We start from the raw sequence: 20,630 nt of genomic DNA on the forward strand, positions 1-20,630 counted from the left end.
TTTGAGACAGAGTTTCGCTCTTGTTACCCAGGCTGGAGTGCAATGGCTCAATCTCGGCTCACCGCAACCTCCGCCTCCTGGGTTCAGGCAATTCTCCTGCCTCAGCCTCCTGAATAGCTGGGATTACAGGCACGCGCCACCATGCCCAGCTAATTTTTTGTATTTTTAGTAGAGACAGGGTTTCACCGTGTTGACCAGGATGGTCTCGATCTCTTGACCTCGTGATCCACCCGCCTTGGCCTCCCAAAGTGCTGGGATTACAGGCGTGAGCCACCGCGCCCGGCCTAATTTTTATATTTTTTAGTAGAGATGAGGTTTCGCCATGTTGGCCAGCTGGTCTCGAACTCCTAACCTCAGGTGATCCACTTGCCTCGGCCTCCCAAAGTGCTGGGATTACAGGCATGAGCCAACCACACCCGGCCTCAGTACTTTTTATTAAATGTTCAGTAGAATTCTGGTCTCCTTTGGCCACCTTGTAATTTAGTCTTCATTTCTGAGATGATTTTGTTTTCTGCAGAGTATTTCTGGGTTTGCTCAGCTGTCATTTCATATCTTCCTGTTTTTTTAATCCATTGTGCCTTGAGTTTTTGCATTTATGATTTGATAAGACTTTAAAAATATCTGCAAATACTAACTTAAAGCTGTTTAAATTGGGGTATTGTGATGTTTTCTTTTGTTTCATTGTTTTAGGGAGAATTTTCATTAGCTAAAATGTTCTGATTCTCATTTTCTGTTTTATTTTTATAGTAGCTTTACATGGATTTTTCTATTTCTTCTATTTATTTCCTGATTGTATTTTCCATAATTTTCTTTACTAAGATAAGTATTAACAGTTACGTATTAATACACAGAAGCAAGAATTTTGATAGGGAAGTAAGTTTCTTATTTCAAGAGCACCCTCTTCCTTTGGTGTAGGGAAATGCAGTTTTTTTCAATCAATGACACTCTTTTTTATTTGTTATTTTTAAAATTATTTTTATTTTTTGAGATGGGGTCTTGCTCTGTCACACAGGCTGGAGTGTAGTGGCGTGATCTTGACTCACTATAACCTCTGTCTCCCGAGCTCAAGCAATCCTCCCACCTCAGCCTCCCAAGTAGCTGGGACCATAGGCTTCTGCCACCATGCCCAACTAATTTTTTTTGTATTTTTGGTAGGAATGGGTTTTTGCCATGTTGCCAATGCTGGTCTTGAGCTCCTGAGCTCAAGCGATCCTCCCGCCTTGGCCTCCCAAAGTGCTGGGATTATAGGCGTGAGCCACCACGCCTGGCCCAAATCAATGACACTCTTATTGGAGGGCAGTGTCAGTATGTTTCTCATTTGTGCTTCACTTTTGTTTTCATAGGATCCTTACTTTCCCTTTCTTGCTTCTTCGTTTAATTTTATTATCGAGGTCTCAATGGGTACCTTTTTTTTTTCAATTTACCCCTTCTCCCTCCAAAAGCGATGCCTTCTTGAAGCTACCTCATTTATCTTGAGCAACTTTAACGGTGGCTGTGGTAGCTCATGCTTATAATCCCAGAACGGATCGCGTGAACCCAGGAGTTTGAGACCAGCCTGTCAACATAGGGAGAGCTCATCTCTATAAAAAATACAAAAATTAGCTGGGCACGATGATATGTGTCTGTAGTCCCAACTACTCGGAGGATTAATTGAGCCTGGAGGGTGAGGTTGCAATGAGCCATTATTGTAACACTGTACTCTAGCCTGGGTAACAGAGTCAGACCCTGTCTCAAAAAAAATGCACATTAAAAAAAAAGTAACTTCCTTTTAATTTCCCAGTAGCCTGTGTTTGATATCCCATATCTTAGACCTATTTTTAGTATCTTCATAGTCAAGTAGGATTTTGTTTTTTGTGGATTTTTCTTTGTTCCACCAGCAAACCTCTCTCTTTTTTTCCTTTTTTTTTTTTTTTTTTTTTTTTGTTGTTGTTGTTGTTAAAGCTCTGTACTCTTGCCTGTCTCTTACCACAGGCATGGAGCTCAGAGGAGTTTCTTGAATTGTGGGATATTTTGAAGTTCCTTTTTATATGTCTCCCAGTTTTTCTGAGGCATGGGTTATGAGTGATTTTATTTGTGTATGTTATTGATCTATGTAGCTTTTCTGGAGCATGGAGAAATTCAGTTTTAGGCAGCTGTCATTAAGCTCTACAGCCCAGAAATCATACCCTTCATTTTTGAAGAATTTTTTGCTGGATAAAGAATTGCAGATTGGGCTGGGAGCGGTGACTCATGCCTGTAATTCCAGCACTTTGGGAGGCTGAGGTGGGTGGATGACCTGAGGTCAGGAGTTCGAGACCAGCCTGGCCAACGTGGTGAAACCCCGATTTTACTAAAAATGTAAAAATTAGCCAGGCATGTTGGCGGGTGACTGTAATCCCAGCTACTTGGGAGGCTGAGGCAGGAGAATCACTTGAACCCAGGATGTTGCAATGAGCTGAGATTGCACCAGTGCACTACAGCCTGGATGACAAGAGCAAAACTCCATCTCTAGGATAAAAGCGTCAATAGGAGCAGCCTCATCTTTCCAAGGTTCTTCCTTCTTAGCTCCTCTAATTTTCCTAGCCTTAGTTGGTATCCACTGAATTAGCCAGCTTTTCTTATATTTTCATATATTTAATATTTTATGTAGGTGGGAGCATTGGTATGTCATAAGATATTCCATTCCATCCTCATGCCTGCTTGCTACCATTTGTGCTTATTTTTAAGAGATAAGATTTCTTATGTTTAGTTCTCAACTTTATTTATAAGATCTTGAATTTTTATGGTACTTTTATTAAAATCTGTGCCAGAGGGCCCCAAGACCACCCCAGGTGTGATGGTTTGCTAGGAAGATTCACAGGACTATAGTATGTTTTATATAGTTGTACTTATTGCTAAGATTTATTACAGCAAAAAGATACAAAGCAAAATCGGCAAAGGTAAAAGGTACATGGAGCCACATCCAGAGGAAACCAGGTTTCCTAGAGTCCTCTTTCAGTGGAGTCTCATGGGACATGCTTATTCCTCTGTCAATGAGTTGTGACAACACATGTGAAATGTTGTTTACCAGGGAGGCTCATTAGAGACTCTGTGCCCAGGGATTTTACTGGGCCACTTCATGTAGGGATCCTCTGTCTAGCGTTTACAGTTCAGACTCCCAGAAGTAAAGCAGGTCTTCAGCATGAACTGTATTGTTGCATAAACAGTTTGGCACAATAGGCCACTCTTATCAGTTAGGTTCATGGGAACCCTCCTGAACCTCCTCAAATAGACGTTCCCAGAAGGCAGCCAAAGGCCAACCTTGCCAGCAAGTCTTTTCAAGGATAGCTGTTTAGGCCTGTTAACTCCTTTTTTTTTTTTTTGGCTGATAACTGTTTTTCTGTATACCAGTCTAGTGAAACATTTATTCAGTATACTAGGAAAAATTGTTGGGGACCTAAAATAGGTCAGCAATGTCGTATCTAATATAATCAGCTCATTTTTTTCTTAGTAAAACTCTGAGAAACAGTAGTAAGGAAAATAAAACAAAATTATTTTTCTTTAATATTCTCAGAAAAGTGTACTCAGTGAGGGAAAATAACATCTTCTCAATCATAATCTTAATATTTTATTCTTTTTAAACATTTTAAGTTGAGATAGTAAAATGCCAGTATGTTATGGTAAGTAACATTTTCTTCCTTCACTAATTTTTATTAATGGTCAGAGAAAATGACTGTGTAAAGAAATTGTATATTTATTCTTTTCTTTTAGCCTAAGAAAGCTGTCAAGGTAAAACCTCACCCACCTATAGCTCCTCGACCTTCTAGTGGTTCCACTGCATCATCTCGCCACCGATTGTTAAGGGTTCTCCCCAACATTGGGCAATCTTGTTTACCTTCTCTTGGGAACACGTATCTGCCCGAAACATCCAGGAATGCAATTTCAAGTTTGGTAACTCAACTCCCTGCTGAGAGACCCATATCTTCTATCACTGGTGAATTTCTTAAGGAAGATAATAACTGGAAGAATAACACACTGTCTCACTCCAGTAGCAGCATCAAACTGCCTCCTCAGATACCCCACTTGGAGTTGAGAAATGATGAACAGCTTGCTGACTCTGTTCTCCATCTTGGATCATCCCTGCCTAGGCGGACGAAACACTTTTTAGGAAACTTGCCATCTAGTAATGGGGAGGACACTGTTTTACTTCCACCTACAGAAGAATGTGTAACCGAAGAATCACTTCTACCTGAAGTAGGCTCACTGGCTTCATTTGCAGAAGGAAATGCTGATGAACACAACAGTGGCTTAGAAGGTGCATGCAAAGTGAATCCGGAGTTGTTACTCATTAATGCTGACAAAGGGTTGAAAGCTCCAGACCAGCATCTCAAGCATGTTGCAAGAGTGCTGAATGGGGAATCTGTAGAGGCTTCAGTTCTTAACTACCGGGAATTAAGTCCTCACAAGAACAGACTCTTGTCACCTCTTCGCTGTTCTGCACCAAGGTCGCTACATAATTCTCTGGTGAAACCACAGAGACAGTCCAAATGTTTTCAGTCGGGGAAACTACAGTCTTCTTCTCAAAATGTGTTCCAGTCACTGGATGTTCGAAACATAACTGATTCTTCTTTCTCTAGGACTACTCACTTTCGAGGTGTTAAAGTTGATTCACCTGGGAAAAGATCTGATGTTATTTCCAAAATTGAGGCTCGGGATATCACAGAAATGGCTAACAAGGCTTCCAAAGAGCCTGTTGGTTGTGTAAATAATATCAGTTTTCTTGCTTCACTGGCCCGGAGCACAAGCAGAGATAGTTTACAGAGCACACGTGGAGCAGGCAGGCTTCGGACCCCTGGAATTGGGCTGTCTACAAACCTCCAGCATTTTCAGGAAGAAAACCTTAGGAAAAGTTCTCCCCAGTTAGAACATACAGAATTTTTTTTCGTAAGTATTTTCCTTTCGACATGCTCTAATAGTTATCCTTGTAGTGATCCAACATATTTAAAGTTTAGTTTCTGTTTACATAAATAAGGAAGGCTAAGATTTTATTGTTTTCATAAGTTTATCTGAAAATGTTTATTTAGTTTGTAGAAAATCTTCTTGATGGTTGAATTTTGAATGCTGGTTTAGTCCTGAACTGAGAACAGTAATTTGAAAATAAGTTCATGTAAACAGTTTATCAGATGTGTATGTATGTATATGTTGCTCAGGTTGGCCTCTTACTCCTGGGCTCAAGCAATCCTCCTGCCTCAGTCTCCTGAGTAGCTGGGAATATAGGTACATGTCAATGCACCTAGCAATATGTATTTTTAAATGCTAAGTATTTTTAATGTTTTTTCCATCAAATGAAAAGTAAGAACTTTTCATTTGAGTCAGCAAATTTTACTCTCTCTTTCTCTCGCTTTTTTTCTGTGTGTGTGAGCCAGGGTTTCATTCTGTCACCCAGGCTGGAGTGCAGTGGCACAATCATGGCTCACTGCAGCCTTGACCTTGCAGGCTCAAGCAATCTTCCCACCTCAGCCTCCCCAGTAGCTGGGACTACAGATACATGTAACCATGCCTGGCTAACTTTTGTATTCTTTGTAGAGATGGGGTTTTACCATGTTGCCCAGGTTATTCTCAAACTCCTGGAGCACAGTGGCGCAATCACAGCTCACTGCAGCTCGATGTCCCAGGCTCAGGTGATCCTCTCACCTCAGCCTCCCAAAGTGCTGGGATTACAGGCATGAGTCACTACGCCCAGCAAATTTTACCCTCTTAAATAATAAACACAATATTGCTAGATGTGGAATCAGGTTCTGAATTAATTTAACAAAAATTGGATTAAATAATTTAAAATAAAAGTCCAACAGCATCTTAGTGATAAGTTACAAGTATTTCATGTTTGTTGATCATTTCTATTCTTCGTTGACTTACCTCTGTAGATGTTTTGTGTTTTAATTTTAGTCTACCCATGGTATTGGAATGAATGGAAATAATGCAGCAGCAGGGAAAAGAGTAGGTAAGCTACAGATAATTTTGAAAACAATATAAGGCTGATAATTACATAATTATGCATCTGGTTGAATTTTCCAAGAGAAACAGGAAGAACATTCTCTGTGTCACGTACAGATTAAATTGTCTCCCTAAATGTTTTTCCAATTAAGAAAATAATTATGAGAACTGACTGTAGGACACATACAAAGAATAAAACAAAATTGAAATTGGGATCTCTTACCTTGGAAGAGGTATTTTCTATGTCAAAAAAGCCAAGATTATTGAAGAATGAATACGTAGTTCTCAACTACCTTAGCTGCTGGCCACCATAGAGCCATGTGGGTTTTGAAGAATTACCCTAGAAAGATATCTTTCACCATCATGGTCGAACATCAGAGGTGGTGGTAAGAATCTCTTTGTGATGCGCACTGGTCATTTCTGAATAAAAGAAAGGGATAGTCTCTAGGGCCAGCCCTTTCCAAGGCAATAGTATTGGAATTGACTATAATATAACATTAGCACTTTTTTCTGCCAATACAGTAGTAACACATTAAAAATGTGTTGTCTTGGCCAGTCTTGTCTTTTTTTCTTTTTTTTTTTTTTCTTTTTTGAGACAGAGTCTTACTCTGTCACCAGGCTAGAGTGCAATGTCACTCTCTTCTGCTCACTGCAACCTCTGCCTCCTGGATTCAAGCAATTCTTCTGCCTTAGCCTCCCAAGTAGCTGGGACTACAGGTGCATGCCACCATGCCCAGATAATTTTTGTATTTTTAGTAGAGACGGGGTTTCACCACGTTGGCCAGGATGGTCTTGATCCCTTGACCTCCTGATCTGCCCGTCTCAGCCTCCCAAAGTGCTGGGATTGCAAGCATGAACCACTGCACCTGGCCTGGCCAGTCATTATTTTCAAGGAGGAAGGAAGCTATATTTTTAAATGTTTTAATACCCAGACCAGGGATAGGAAACTCATTACCAAAGATGTGCCACCTTTGTAGCCCCAAGGTTTTAAAACATTTGTTATGGTTGTCATGTGAGTTTTATGTTTTTATGGAAGACATTTAGGGTTTGTTTTTCATTCCTATGTAAGGCCCAAGGTTATAAAGTCGTAATCTATTTGCATATTTTTTCAATTCTTTTGTATCATGGTAAAATAAACATAGTATAAATTTTACTGTCATAACCATTTTTAAGTATAAAGTTCAGTGATTTTCACATTCTTGGCCATCTATCACCACCATCCTTCTCCAGATCACTTTTCATCTTACAAAACTGAAACACTTTTCCCCATCTCACCACCCTGGCAGCCACCATTTCATTTCCTAACTCTACAATTTTTTAGGTACTCTTACCTTATGGAAGTGGAATCATACAGTATTTGTCTTTTTACAACTGGCTTATTTCACTTATCAGAATGCCCTCAAGGTTTATCCATGTAGTAGCATATGTCAAATTTTTTCCTTTCTGGGGCTGATATTCTATTGTGCATGTGTGTACATGTGCACACATACACACACACTATATATACCCATACACACACCACCACATTTTGCTTATCCATTCATCCATTAACAGACAGTTGTATTGTCTATTAACATGTGTCCATGTTTTAGCTATTGTGAATAATGATGCTGGGAACATGGGTATTCAGATATGTCTTTGAGACACTACTTTCATTTCTTTAGAGTATATACCCAGAAATGAAATTGCTGGATCAGAAGCTATTTCTATTTTTAAATTTTTGAGGAACCATCATATTATTTTACACAATTGCTGTATTATGTTACATTCCCATCAACAGTGCAAAAGAATTCCAGTTTCTCCACATCCTTGGCAACACTTGTTATTTTCCTATTTTTTTGCTAGTAGCCATCCTAATGGATGTGAGGTGATGTCACTGTGGTTTTGATTTGTATATCTGTGATTAGTGTTACTGATTATTGATTTCCTAATTAGTGAAGTTGATTTCTTGATAAGTAGTTTCATGTGCTTATCAGCCATTTGTAGATCTTCTTTGGAGAAATGTCTTTTCATGTTTTTTACCCAGTTTTGAATTGGGTTTTGTTGTTGTTGAGTTTTAGTAGTTGTTTATATATTCTAGATATCAATCCCTTATGATATAAATGATTGCCAAATTTTCTCTCATTCTGTGTGTTGCCTTTTTACTCTGTTGATACTGTCTTTTGATGCACACAAGTTCTTAATTTTTAAGGAAATCCAGTTTGTCTATTTTCTTCTTTTGTTACCTGTGCCTTTGGTATCATATTCAAGAAATCACAACCAAATCCAATATCATGAAGCTTTTCTCCTATCTTTTCTTCTAGAAGTTTTATAGTTTTAGGTCTTATGTTTAGGTCTTTGATCCATTTTGAGTTAATTTTTGTATAGAACTTAAGGTAAGGGATCCACCCTTTTGCATGTAAACATCCCATTTTCTTACCTTTTATTGAAACACTGTACTTCCTCATTGAATGGTCTTGGCCCCTGTGTTGAAAGTCATTTGATCATGTATTCAAGGGTTTGTTTCTGGGCTCTCTACTCATTGGTCTACATATCTGTTTTATGCCAGTATCACATTGTTTTGTTTACTGTAATTTATTGACTTTTAATATTATAGCTGTTCTTTTTCCTTGACAAATAACTCTGTCCTGCCCTAAGGCACAGCTAATCTTCTTGGAAATTTTCATTTCCCCCATCCCTACTCACTCAGCTTTAGTTCAGTCTTCAGTGCTGCTTCGTGTCTCACTGCTCTTCTGAAACTGCTATTGCTGTGGTCACTGAAGATCTCCATAATTTCAAATCCAGTGGATGCCTCCGTATCTTTTATCTTACTTGATTTTTGTATCCCTCATTCTTGAAATATTTTTCTTTTTTTTTTCTAAGCTATCGCATTTTTTACAATTTTTTTCCTTTCTTTTAATCTTTTTTATTTTAACCTCAATTTTCCTTTTTTTTTTAACCAGCCCTCTGCTGGTCCCCAGATATGTGTTCTTTTTGTTTGATTTCATTTAGGTTTGAAGTATCAGCTGCTAGCCTCAGTAGAGATGTGTAACTTGCTGCCATTTTTTCTCACCATAATAACTATCATTCTGAATTATCTAGAAGAGTCTCTATATATTTTAATGTAAGTTTCATTTAATTGAGTTCCTGGATTCCTCCCTTGGTCCTCTGTTCTTTTCACTATAAGGTCTCCCTTGGAAACTATCCATTCTTATAGTTTTAGCCATTGATTTTAGGCAGATGACTACCAACCTTGCATCTGGAACACTAATTTATTACTTTTTTGCTGCTTTTCTGTTGAGGCGGCTTCAGAGAGGAATTGATAATTGAGGATGTCTTACAGGATAAGTCAAATTCTACTGGATTGACAAGGTAGAGAGTTTATTTTAGAAGAGACTTCAGATGCGGATGGACTTGGTACATCCTTCAGGGTGGGTATGATGTGGTAAATTACAGTGTCTCCAGATAGTTAGAAAGGCATTGTACTGGCATAATAATACCTTAAATGCCAGTCCAAGGAATTTAGATTTTTCTTGTTTATAGTAGGTAAACGATATGTTTAGCAATGATTTCTAGCACACAGTAGTTGACTAACAGTTTTCTTTGAGTGGTAGAAGGATGTATGGAAGCTGCTCTCATAAAGGACTGCACTTATATTTTTGTGTGCTGCCTCATTACTGTCACTAATGTGTTCTCGGTCTCTACACATTCCAAGAGTTTTTGCTGTTTTTGTTTTTTTGAGACAAAGTCTTGCTTTGTTGCCTGACCAGACTGGAGTGCAATGGCACGATCTCAGCTCACTACAGCCTTCTCCTTCTGGGTTCCGGTAATTCTCTTGCCTCAGCCTCCCAAGTAGCTGGGACTACAGGCGTGTGCTACCATGCCAGCTAATTTTTGTATTTTTAGTAGAGGTGGGGTTTCACCATGTTGGCCTGGCTGGTCTCGAACTCCTGACCTTAAGTGATCCGCCCACCTCAGCCTCCCAGAGTCCTAGGATTATAGGCATGAGCCACTGTGCTCAGCCTCACAAGAGTTCTTGAATGACAAAGTGTGGAGAATATTGAGTTAAGCATCTCCAAAGGAAAGAAAAAAATGAAAATGTGACTGTAGTGAATTAAATTATCATCAGAGATTCTTCCAACATTGTTTAAGGAATAATATCTTAAGCCTGAATTTTAAAGATAGTTTTGAGTAGATTAACTTCCATTGGACATCCTGTAACATATGCCTTTCTTTGGTGTCCTGTGCAACTGCAAGTAAATATCTTTTTAAAAATATTTTAGGTAGTGGAATTACCCCATCACCTTTGTGAGATGTTCCTGGTAGCTCCAAGTGGATTTGAGAAAGAAAACTTTATTAACTGAGTTAGTACCCAGGTACCATTAAGAGTCACTCAGTTGTTTCAAATTTTGTTTCTAGTTTTGGCAAGATCTGAGAGTGTATTTTAGACTGGTAATAAAGAAGACTTAATTTTGCTGGGCTTGGGTACAAATTACCTAATCTCTGTTTTGACAAAAAACAGAAAACTAATTAATTGTAAATCCAATTTTTTGAACCCTGTAAGGATTTTTAGGCTTTTAGCTGCCAAATAAATAACAAGGGTAGGCCTCTCAAATCTTTCTCAGTGGTGGAGAAAAGGTGCCAGCACCATTGACACTACCATTTTTACCCCACTCTTTCCACTTGTTCTTGGATTCTTTCTTTGCCTCTTGCTTCTTAACCTTTGAGTGACATCAAGCACTGTGTACTTGCACTGTCACTTTATCAACTATGGGAAGTAACTTTGAGCCTCTCTGCTTATGACTGGGGTTTGTTGACATTTTGATCAGTTCTAAAAGACATTAAGAAATTGATTTAATTCTTACAGTAGTACAGACTTCAGTAAATATTTTTGGAAAACTAGTAGTACTGTGAAATTGAGCTGTGTACTATTTTAGTCACTGTTACTAATATGACATTTTATATAATTATAACATGCTTAAAACTTTCAGAGTGCTTTTTACATATATGGACTAGTTGACCTTAAAGTGCTTATTAACCTAAAGAGAAAAATACATGTTCTATTATCTTAAAAATAACTTGAAGTTTTGAAAGAATAAATGACTTGCTCATGATTTGATGAACTTAACTTCCTGTGGTATAATTGGACTAAAAGACATGTTTTATGATACTCGGGTACTTCTTTTTGGGAGTGAACAAACAGAATGTTTGTATTGCAATCATCTTCTCAGCAGTTTCATCAAATATGATTTTGAAACAGACATTTTTCTTTATTCTCTGTCAAAATTTGGTGTACTTTATATGAACTGATTACCATTAGAAATAATCAGAAAAGTGGTGTGGATAAAAAGTTCTAAAAAATAAGTGCTAATCAGTAGAAACCTACCACATTAAAAAAAAAAATAGTTCTACTGCAACTTGACATGTAGACTTTCTAAGTAATTTTAGATATAAAAATAGCACAAATTAATTTTTATGACATAGATATTTACTTTGATAGGACTGTGTTTTGTGTTTTGCTTAACAGTATTTCATGTTTAGGATTTTAGGCCTGTGTTAATCAAGGTGTCCTTTCTCTAAATAGGAGAATGTACTACTCATCACCTCCCACCTGTGAAAGCCCCACCTCACACAAAGAAGAAAACAACAAATCATTGTTTTCTTTGTGGAAAGAAAACAGGACTGGCTACTAGCTACGAATGCAGGCAGGTTGGCCAGCTGGAGAGGCTGAGATGCTCTCTCTGTGGTAATCCAGCTTGGGGATTATGCAAAATAAAATATTTAAATTGCCTATTGATAACATCATTAAGATGATGTTCAAATAGCTATCTTCAGTTGAACTAATCGGCTGAAGTAAAGAACAAGTAGATAGCTCATGGGTTTCCAAAAGACAAAAACAGTTCCTTCCTTGTTCTTTAAATTAGGGGGTTTAAACCAATCTGAGAGTTTACCTTTTTTGTGTTATGATGAGCCTCCTTGGATTTTGTTTGAATGGCACCTTGGAAGAGCCTCTCCCTGAATATCTGTTTAAAATTTAACAAAAAGAAATTAGAAGTCAATATAAAATAGATGAATAGTATATTTCCAGAAAGGTATGAAATTTTTCTTACTATAATTATTTATTTCATTAGTATTGATTGATATTCTTCAGGATAATATATGATATTATCTTGTCTCTCTGCCCTTAGATTGAGGCCAGGCTTGAAAATAACTGCTGCTGTGGCTTTTTTTTTTTTTTTTTTTTTTTTTTAAAGACAAGGTCTCACTTTGTCATTTAGGCTGGAGTGCAATAGTGCGATCATAGCTCACTGCAACCTTGATGTCTTGGGCTCAAGCGATTCTCCTGCCTCAGCCTCCCTAATAGCTAGGACTATAGGCATGTGCCACCACACCTGGTTAATTTAAAAATTTTTTTGTAGAGACAGATCTCACTATATTGCCTAGGCTGGTCTCGAGCTCCTGGCCTCAAGTGATCTTCTCACCTTGGCCTCCCAAAATGCTAGAATTTCAGGTGTGAGCTGCCACCACACTCAGCCCAATCACTGCTTTTCAGAGTACTGAATATCTTGTTCAAATGAAAACAGCTTGTTACTAGAAATATTTTTTAAAAATCATTTCATGACAGATTTTACTATTTTAATTTTCTCATTAGACTGAATTTCTCAAATTCAGAATTCTTTCAGGTTTACTAAGTATAAGAAAAATCATAGGCATATTTATCAGCTTTTTGCAGTTTTACTACTGATAAGAGTTCTATACCCTGTTTCATTCTATAATGGCTTCTTTATCATAAATTGTCATGTTCATAGACAATTTGTTCTTTTTGGGGGTATTTATGCTTGTTTACCAATGGAAGGAAAATGTAAGCACTGAAATTGTTAAAAAGAACCAAGGGCCCTGTTGGAATACCTGAAGTCAAGCTCCTAGAGAGATGAGCCTTTCATAGAAATACAACTATTCATGTAAACTTTTTTTGTGCTCTAGATGTGGAAACAACTTCTGTGCATCTCATCGTTATGCAGAAACTCATGGCTGTACCTATGATTACAAGAGTACAGGGAGGAGATACTTGCAGGAGGCAAATCCTGTGGTTAATGCACCAAAACTTCCAAAAATCTAACTCTTCCTCTGCACCTTACCGTTCTGCTCGGGAATCGTATTATAATGACAGAAGAAATATTGTTTAGACTGCATTATCTTTGTTCGACTCCAAAAGATTTGCCAAATAACAAAAACATACAATGCATACTGTTGGAGAACAAGACTACTACTGTATTTTACACCTTTATTTCTTGGAGAAACAAAAGTTTTCAAAGTAGTTTTAAAAACTTTACACTGGATGATTTAGCTTTGTTATTGCATGTCTTGTGTTAAGTGTTTTATATTTGATATTGCAGTTTTAATAGACAAATCTTCAAAAGATGCACGTTAGGAAATTAAATATTTTCTAAATAACCAACCTTCCACATTGTACAGAATGAACAGTCATGTAATGAATGGCTCTACTCAAATTGACCATATGGTTTTTTTCTTTATTTTTCTTTTCTTCTCCTTCTTCTTCTTCTTTTTTTTTTTTTTTTTTTTCATAGGTGGGATGAGTGGAGATTTTTTTAAAATCCCATGTGTGAAAGTTTACTGGGTTTACTAGCAAGTTCCTTTTTACTTCAAGCTACTTCTGATAAAAAAAAAAAAAAAAAAAAAAAAAGAACATTTTTCCAGTGTGGTTTTTAACAGATATATATTTCTTCCACATTCAGATTGGCATTCAGACATGTATCCACTCTATAAACACATCATGTTCATGATAGTGTATATTTTACTACTTTTTGAATGTTAATTTTAAAACAGAAGATGTCCCACTTGCCATTAAATATAGAAACCAACTTTTTACCTTTTGAAAATGGCTACATTTAAAACAAAATCTCGCAGCTTGGTTTCTCTTATTTGTTGAGTGCTATTACCAGGAGAAATTCAAATAAATATTCAATTTCATTATGAGTTTTATTATTTATTTATAATAATTTTTCTTTTATAAATACTTTGTCTTTTATAAAACTAATTAAATGAGTGATTTATTTTACATGGAAAAAACAACTCTCAGTATAAAAGTATTCTTTTAGGGGATTAAGGACCCTGTTTCCCCAGGTATAACCAGAAACCATTAAGGCATTTGAGAGGCCACTTGCTGTATAGAAGCTCAGTTGAGATTGATGCTGAACCCTGGTAAACAACTATCACCCAACCCAGGTAGACTCTGCAGCTCTGGGGTAGCAGACTCTGCTAAGGGTACCAGAAGGCTAAAATAGTAGCTGTGAGGGGGCCTCTTCCTTCACTTAAGGTTGAATGAACTGGAAAGCTCCCTGCCCTTGCTCCAGTAAGAAATGAAATGTTGGTTGAGACAGATGCCTTCAGACAAAGAGGCCAGTACATTTACAAGAGGAAATGGCTAAAAGTTAGCAAAGGAGCCATGCAAATGGGGGTTTGAAGGCATACTTTAAGAAGGGTGGATATAGGTGGATGAAAAATATTTTCATCTGTGTTGTGAATAATTCAGTGTTTCCTCCCCTATCAAAAAAACATGTGTTGTAGACATTTAAAATAAAAGAACTGCATTACAGAGATAGACTGATGAGAAATGGACCATAACATATTTATTCTACAAACAAATATGAATGCTTAGGGCATACTTGAGGTAGTGTACTATGCTTTTTAAACCAAGACTATAAAGAGAAGTAAGTCTCTAAATTTTACTAGAGGTTGTGGCCAAAGTTACATCCTTTTACCAGTTTTCAAGTAACTGAGAGCTGAACAGTTTTAATTCAACCAGTTATTATATTTAGGGGCATTTCCTTATGCTTTAGATTCTTACACAGACACATTCCAAATTTTAGATACATTGTATCTGTCTTTGCATTTCCAGTAATTAGCAGGGTGGAATGCATGTAGGTACTGGTTAAACATTAGTTGAATAAATTGATGCATTGGACAATTTTTTTTTTTTTTTTGAGATGGAGTCTTCTTGCTCTGTCACTCAGGCTGGGAGCAGTGGTGTGATCTCAGCTCACTGCAACCTCTACCTCCTGGGTTCATGCGATTCTCCTGCTTCAGTCTCCGGAGTAGCTGGAATCATAGGCACTCACCACCAAGCCTGGCTAATTTTTTTATTTTTAGTAGAGCTGGGGGTTTTACCATGTTGGCCAGGCTGGTCTTGAACTCCTAACCTCAAGTGATCTGCCCACATTGGCCTCCCAGAGTGCTGGGATTACAGCCATGAACCACAGCACCTGGCCCCATGACTTTGTAAAAAAGGCATTTATATTGTTTTATTTAGGTAAGCCCATTTTATATGACAAAGTTCAGTTTCTGGATTTTTTTAAAACAGCATTTGGTTTTAACAGCACTAAAAGCTTAAAATTTTTAACTTTTAGCTACGTGAAATATTTTCAGGTTATATTTAATGTAATCATTCTAAAATGAGAAGTCCAAATACTCAGATGCTCTTAAAATTCTATCAGTGGTGTAACTCATGGAGAGACTTAATTATTTTTAAAAAGACAGGAATTCATTTTCTCATATATGTTTAATGTTTTTAAGCCATCAAGACAAATAATCAAATTTTGCATCTAGTCATGTTTTTCAAAGTGTAACCCCTCTTCCACTCCTGGAGCATGAGATAATTTTAGGTATTACATGGGCGAGCATTTGTAATAATTATATATTTTTAATGTATTGGAAAATATAAGTATATGCAGTTTAAGTTAAAAATAAGGTAAAATGTGGCTCACGCCTATAATCCCAGCACTTTGGGGGGCTGAAGTGGGTGGATCACGTGAGGTCAGGAGTTCAAGACCAGCCTGACCAACATGGAGAAACCCCATCTCAAATAAATAAATAAATAAATAAAAGTAAAATACATGAATTTAGATTTAAAATGTTGGTTTAAAATTGGCAAGGATTAATATAGCAAAAATCATACAAATGATCTGAATGACTGAAAAAAAAATTTTTTTTTTTTTGAGATGGAGAGTCTTATTCTGTTGCCCAGGCTGGAGTACAGTGGCACGATCTAGGCTCACTGCAATCTCCACCTCCTGGGTTCAAGTGATTCTCCTGCCTCAGCCTCCCGAGTAGCTAGGATTACAGGTGTCCACCACTGTGTCCAGCTAATTTTTTGTATTTTAGTAGAGACAGGGTTTCACCGTTTTGCCCAGGCTAGTTTCGAACTCGTGACCTCAGGTGATCCGCCCGCCTCTGCCTCCCAAAGTGCTGAGATTACAGACGTGAGCCACCGTGCCCAGCCCTGAATGCTGAAATTTAAGAATTGAAGGTATGGGCTGGGCGCAGTGGCTCACGCCTGTAATCCCAGCACTTTGGGAGGCTGAGGCAGGGGAATCACAAGGTCAGGAGATCAAGACCATCCTGGCCAACATGGTGAAGCCCGTCTCTACTAAAAATACAAAAAAATTAGCTGGGTGTGGTGGCACACGCCTGTAGTCCCAGCTACTTGGGAGGCTGAGGCAGGAGAATTACTTGAACCCAGGAGGCAGAGATTGCAATGAGCCAAGATCGTGCCACTGCACTACAGCCTGGGTGACAATGCAAGACTCCGTCTCAGAAAAAAAAAAAAAAAAAAAGAAATGAAGGCATGATATTTTAAGTGTTCTTTGAAAATTAAAAACTTTTGAAATGGTTGATGAAACTAATATACATGGTTTTAGAAAAACTAAGGGCTAAAAAAGTAGGCTGTTCACAGTGGCTCACAGCTGTAATCCCAGCACTTTGGGAGGCCGAGGCAGGTAGATCACAAGGTCAGGAGTTCAAGACCAGCCTAACCAAGATGGTGAAACTCTGTTTCTACTAAAAATACAAAAATTAGCTGGGCATGGTGGCAGGCACCTATAATCCCAACTACTTGGGAGGCTAAGGTAGGAGAATTGCTTGAACGCCAGTGGCAGAGGTTGCAGTGAGCCAAGATCGCACCACTGCCCTCCAGCCTGGGTAACAGAATGAGACTCCATCTCAAAAAAAAGTAAAATTTTGTCATCGACGCCCCCTTCCAATTTCTTCTAATAATCAATTTTAGTTTTCCTAGTGGTTACCATCATAATGCTAGCCAGTATATTTTAGACATTATTTTATTATACTCTATTATTTAAAATGAGGAATTAGCTTAACAACACATTACCTCAATGCTTCCTAATTTTTGTCAGTGTATTAGTCTGTTCGGGCTGCCACAACAAAACATCACAACCTACAGAAATTTTTCTCACTGTTCTGTAAGCTACAAGTCTCAGATCAAGGTCCAGCAGGGTCGGTTTCTGGTGAAGGCTCTCTTTCTGGCTTGTAGACAGCTGACTTCCTGCTGTGTCCTCACATGGCTTTTCCTCAGGGAAAAGAGCATGAGTGCTCTCTGGTTGTCTCTTTTTTTTTTTTTTTTTTTTTTTCTTGAGACGGAGTTTTGCCCTTGTTTCCCAGGCTAGAGTGCGATAGCTCAATCTCGGCTCACTGGAGCCTCCACCTCCCAGGTTCAAGCGATTCTCCTGCCTCTGCCTTCCAAGTAGCTGGGATTACATTCATGCACCACCACACCTGGCTAATTTTGTATTTTTAGTAGAGATGGGGTTTCTCCATGTGGATCAGGCTGGTCTCAAACTCCTGACCTCAGGTGATCCACCCACCTCGGCCTCCCAAAGTGCTGGGGTTACAGGCATGAGCCATTGTGCCCAGCCGGGTGTCACTTATTTTTTTTTATTTTTTATTTTTTTAAGACAGGGTTTCACCATGTTGGTCAGGCTGGTCTTGAACTCCCGACCTCAGGTGATCCGCCTGCCTTGGCCTCCAAAGTGCTTGGATTACAGGTGTGAGCCACCACGCCCAGCCCTGGTGTCACTTCTTATAAGGACAGCAGTCTTGTCAGATCAGGGCCCCAACCCTTATTACCTAATTTAATCTTAATTACTGTCTTACTTCAAATATAACCACACTGGGGGTTAGGGCTTCAAAATGTGAATTTTAAAGTGGGGAGCACATGCATTCAATCTATAACATATTGTTCATGGCCTGCCAGAATCCATGTTCTTGTCACATGCAGATATACTCCATTCCAGCCAAACAACACTAAAAGTCTTAACTTGTTTAAGTATCAACTCGAGAGTCCAAAATCCAAAACCTAATTTAAGCATAAATCAGGTATGGCTGAAACTTTTAGTACCATTCACCCTGAGGCAAAATTCCTCTCCAGCTGTGGACCGGTAAAATCAGACAATATGCACTTCTAAAACACAGTGATGGGACGGGCGTAGGAAAGACATTCCATCTCAGAAAGGAGAAACAAGAAAGAAAAAAGGGATGACAAATTTCAATCAAGTCCCCAAACCTGGCAAGGCAAATCCCATTTGGTCTTAAGGTTCTAGAATTCTTTTTGATTCGATGCTATGCCCTTCAGGCCCACTTGGATGGCATTGTCACCCCCATGGAACTGGACCTCAGCCTTGTCCCTGAGGTACTGGGCAGTGGGATCCTGGCCTGCCCTGAATGAAGAGGTCTCACCCTTTGAAATGGAGGAGGAACCAGCCCAGCCTCTTAGGCCTGTGGTGAGAGTGGCAGCCTGTGGTTCATGGGCAATATTTGAACCACTTTTGGGGCCATTCTTCACTTATTAAAAGGATAGCTCATGTTCATAGCCAGATAGCTCTGTTGTCTATATCTGTAGAATCTGAGAAGTCCTACAGCCTTTTTTCATTCCATTCTGATTTTCCTGTCCCTTAGTTCCAGCTGGCAGTGTCTCTGCTGGTATAATCCCATCTCTATTCTTGGCTTCTGCTCAGGTGGCTGATTAAATCTATGGTCTACACCCACACTAATGTTATCAAATGGTTGTTCAGCCACACCTTTAATGCTCTCTTCATGCTTTCTCATTTCTTTACAATGTGGACAGGCCGAGAATTTTCAATATCTTCAAGTTCTAGTTTACTTTTGCTTAAAATTCCTTCAGTTTATTTCCTTGCATTTTAAGTGGCAGAGAAACCAAGTTGTTCCTTCAATACTTTGCTTAGAAATCTCCTCAGCTAAATTTAGATCCAGTTTCATTGCTCACAATTTCTACCTTTCACAAAACACTAGAACACAACTGAACTAAGTTCTTTCTATTTTATAACAAGAATCTTCTTTGTTTCTATATTAACCTGTTCTGCATTTCTGAGACTTTACCAGATAGGCCTTTAAAGTCCATCATGCGCTGGGCACAGTGGCTCATGCCTGTAATCCCAGCACTTTGGGGAGGCTGAGGTGGGCAGATCACAAGGTCAAGAGATCAAGACCATCCTGGTCAACATAATGAAACCCTGTCTCTACTGAAATACAAAAATTAGCTGGGTATGGTGGCATGTGCCTGTAGTCCCAGCTACTCAGGAGGCTGAGGCAGAACTGCTTGAACCCGGGAGGCGGAAGTTGCAGTGAGCCGAGATCACGCCACTGCATTCCAGCCTGGCAACAGAGCGAGACTGTCTCAAAAAAAAAAAAGTCCATCATTCCCATGAACATTCTATTGATGATGATATATGTGTTCCGTAAGAATATGGAGGTTACTCTCTGGCTCTGGCTCTCCTCTTTTTTTTCTGAGCCCTTATAAGAATTACCTTTTTTTTTTTTTTTTTTTTGAGACCGAGTATTGCTCTGTCACCCAGGCTGAAGTTTAGTGGCATGATCTCGGCTTATTGCAACCTCCACTTCCTAGGTTCAAGCAACTCTTCTGCCTCAGCCTCCTGAGTAGCTGGAATTACAGGTGCCTGCCACCACGCCCAGCTACTTTTTGTATTTTTGTTAGAGACGGGGTTTCACCATGTTGGCCAGGCTGGTCTTGCTCCTGACATCAAGTGATCTGCCCACCTTGGCCTCCCAAAGTGCTGGGATTACAGGCATGAGCCACTGCACCTGGCCTAGAATTACCTTTAATCCAGTCACCTCTTGGTCCATAGTTATCAACAGTCCCTTCAAGACATGATAGACTTTTTTTTTTTTAGCATGCATGTTAAAACTCCTCCAGCCTCTAACGATTACACAGCCACTTCCCCTTTTTTGGTATTTGTTACAGAAATACCATACTTCTTGGTACCAAAATCTATCTGCTCAGCCTGCTACAACAAAATATAGTTGGTCCTCCATATCTGAGGGTTCCACATCCATAGATTCAACCACCTGGGGACCAAAAATATTTCAGTTAAAAAAGCATATTTACATCTGTTGAACATGTATAGACTTTTTTCCCTCTCATTCTCAAAACAAGGCAGTGTAACTACAAAAGGATGTGCACAGGTTATGTGCAAGTACTATGCCATTTTATATAAGGGACTTGAGCATCCATGGATTTTGGGTTCTACAGGAGGTCTTGAAACCAACCCCCCATGGATACTAAGGGACAACTATACCACAGACTGAGTGGCTTAGAAACAACAGAAATTTGTTTTCTCCCAGTTCTGAATTCTAGAAGTCCCAAACCAAGGTCCAGCAGGGTTCTTTGTGGGTGAGGGCTCTCTTCCTGGCTTGCAGTTGGTAGCCTCCTTGCTGTGTCCTCACGTGGCCTTTGCTTGGTACATATGTAGCAGGGTGAGGGGCACTGGGGAGAGAGGAAGCTCTTCAGTGTCTGTCCCTTCTTATAAGGATACCAGTCCTATTAGGTTAGGGCCCTACTCTCATGACCT

The 20,630-nt window shown here is 38.9% G+C and overlaps 1 protein-coding gene across 7 annotated transcripts in view; it reads left to right on the forward strand.

Annotated features, from left to right (window-relative positions):
• ZFAND4 (zinc finger AN1-type containing 4) overlaps positions 1-13,929 on the forward strand; it is a 72,102-nt gene extending 58,173 nt beyond the window's left edge. For 4 of the 7 annotated variants that reach the window (XM_032271642.1, XM_032271641.1, XM_032271643.1 and 1 more), the window contains 4 exons: positions 3,730-4,902; positions 5,905-5,959; positions 11,516-11,636; positions 12,916-13,929. In XM_032271642.1, the coding sequence (XP_032127533.1) occupies positions 3,730-4,902; positions 5,905-5,959; positions 11,516-11,636; positions 12,916-13,051 (1,485 nt within the window). In that variant the 3' untranslated portion in view covers positions 13,052-13,929. Of the gene's footprint in view, positions 1-3,729; positions 4,903-5,904; positions 5,960-11,515; positions 11,781-11,851; positions 12,236-12,915 lie in introns of those variants that run through there. The other 3 variants (XM_032271639.1, XR_004266160.1, XM_032271640.1) reach the window with 3 other exon arrangements.
• Positions 13,930-20,630: the final 6,701 nt, after the last annotated feature.

The sequence above is a fragment of the Sapajus apella genome, unplaced genomic scaffold (genome assembly GCF_009761245.1).
Source record: "Sapajus apella isolate SASKATOON/1434 unplaced genomic scaffold, GSC_monkey_1.0 scaffold243, whole genome shotgun sequence".
In the NCBI taxonomy this organism is placed as follows: Eukaryota; Metazoa; Chordata; class Mammalia; order Primates; family Cebidae; genus Sapajus; species Sapajus apella.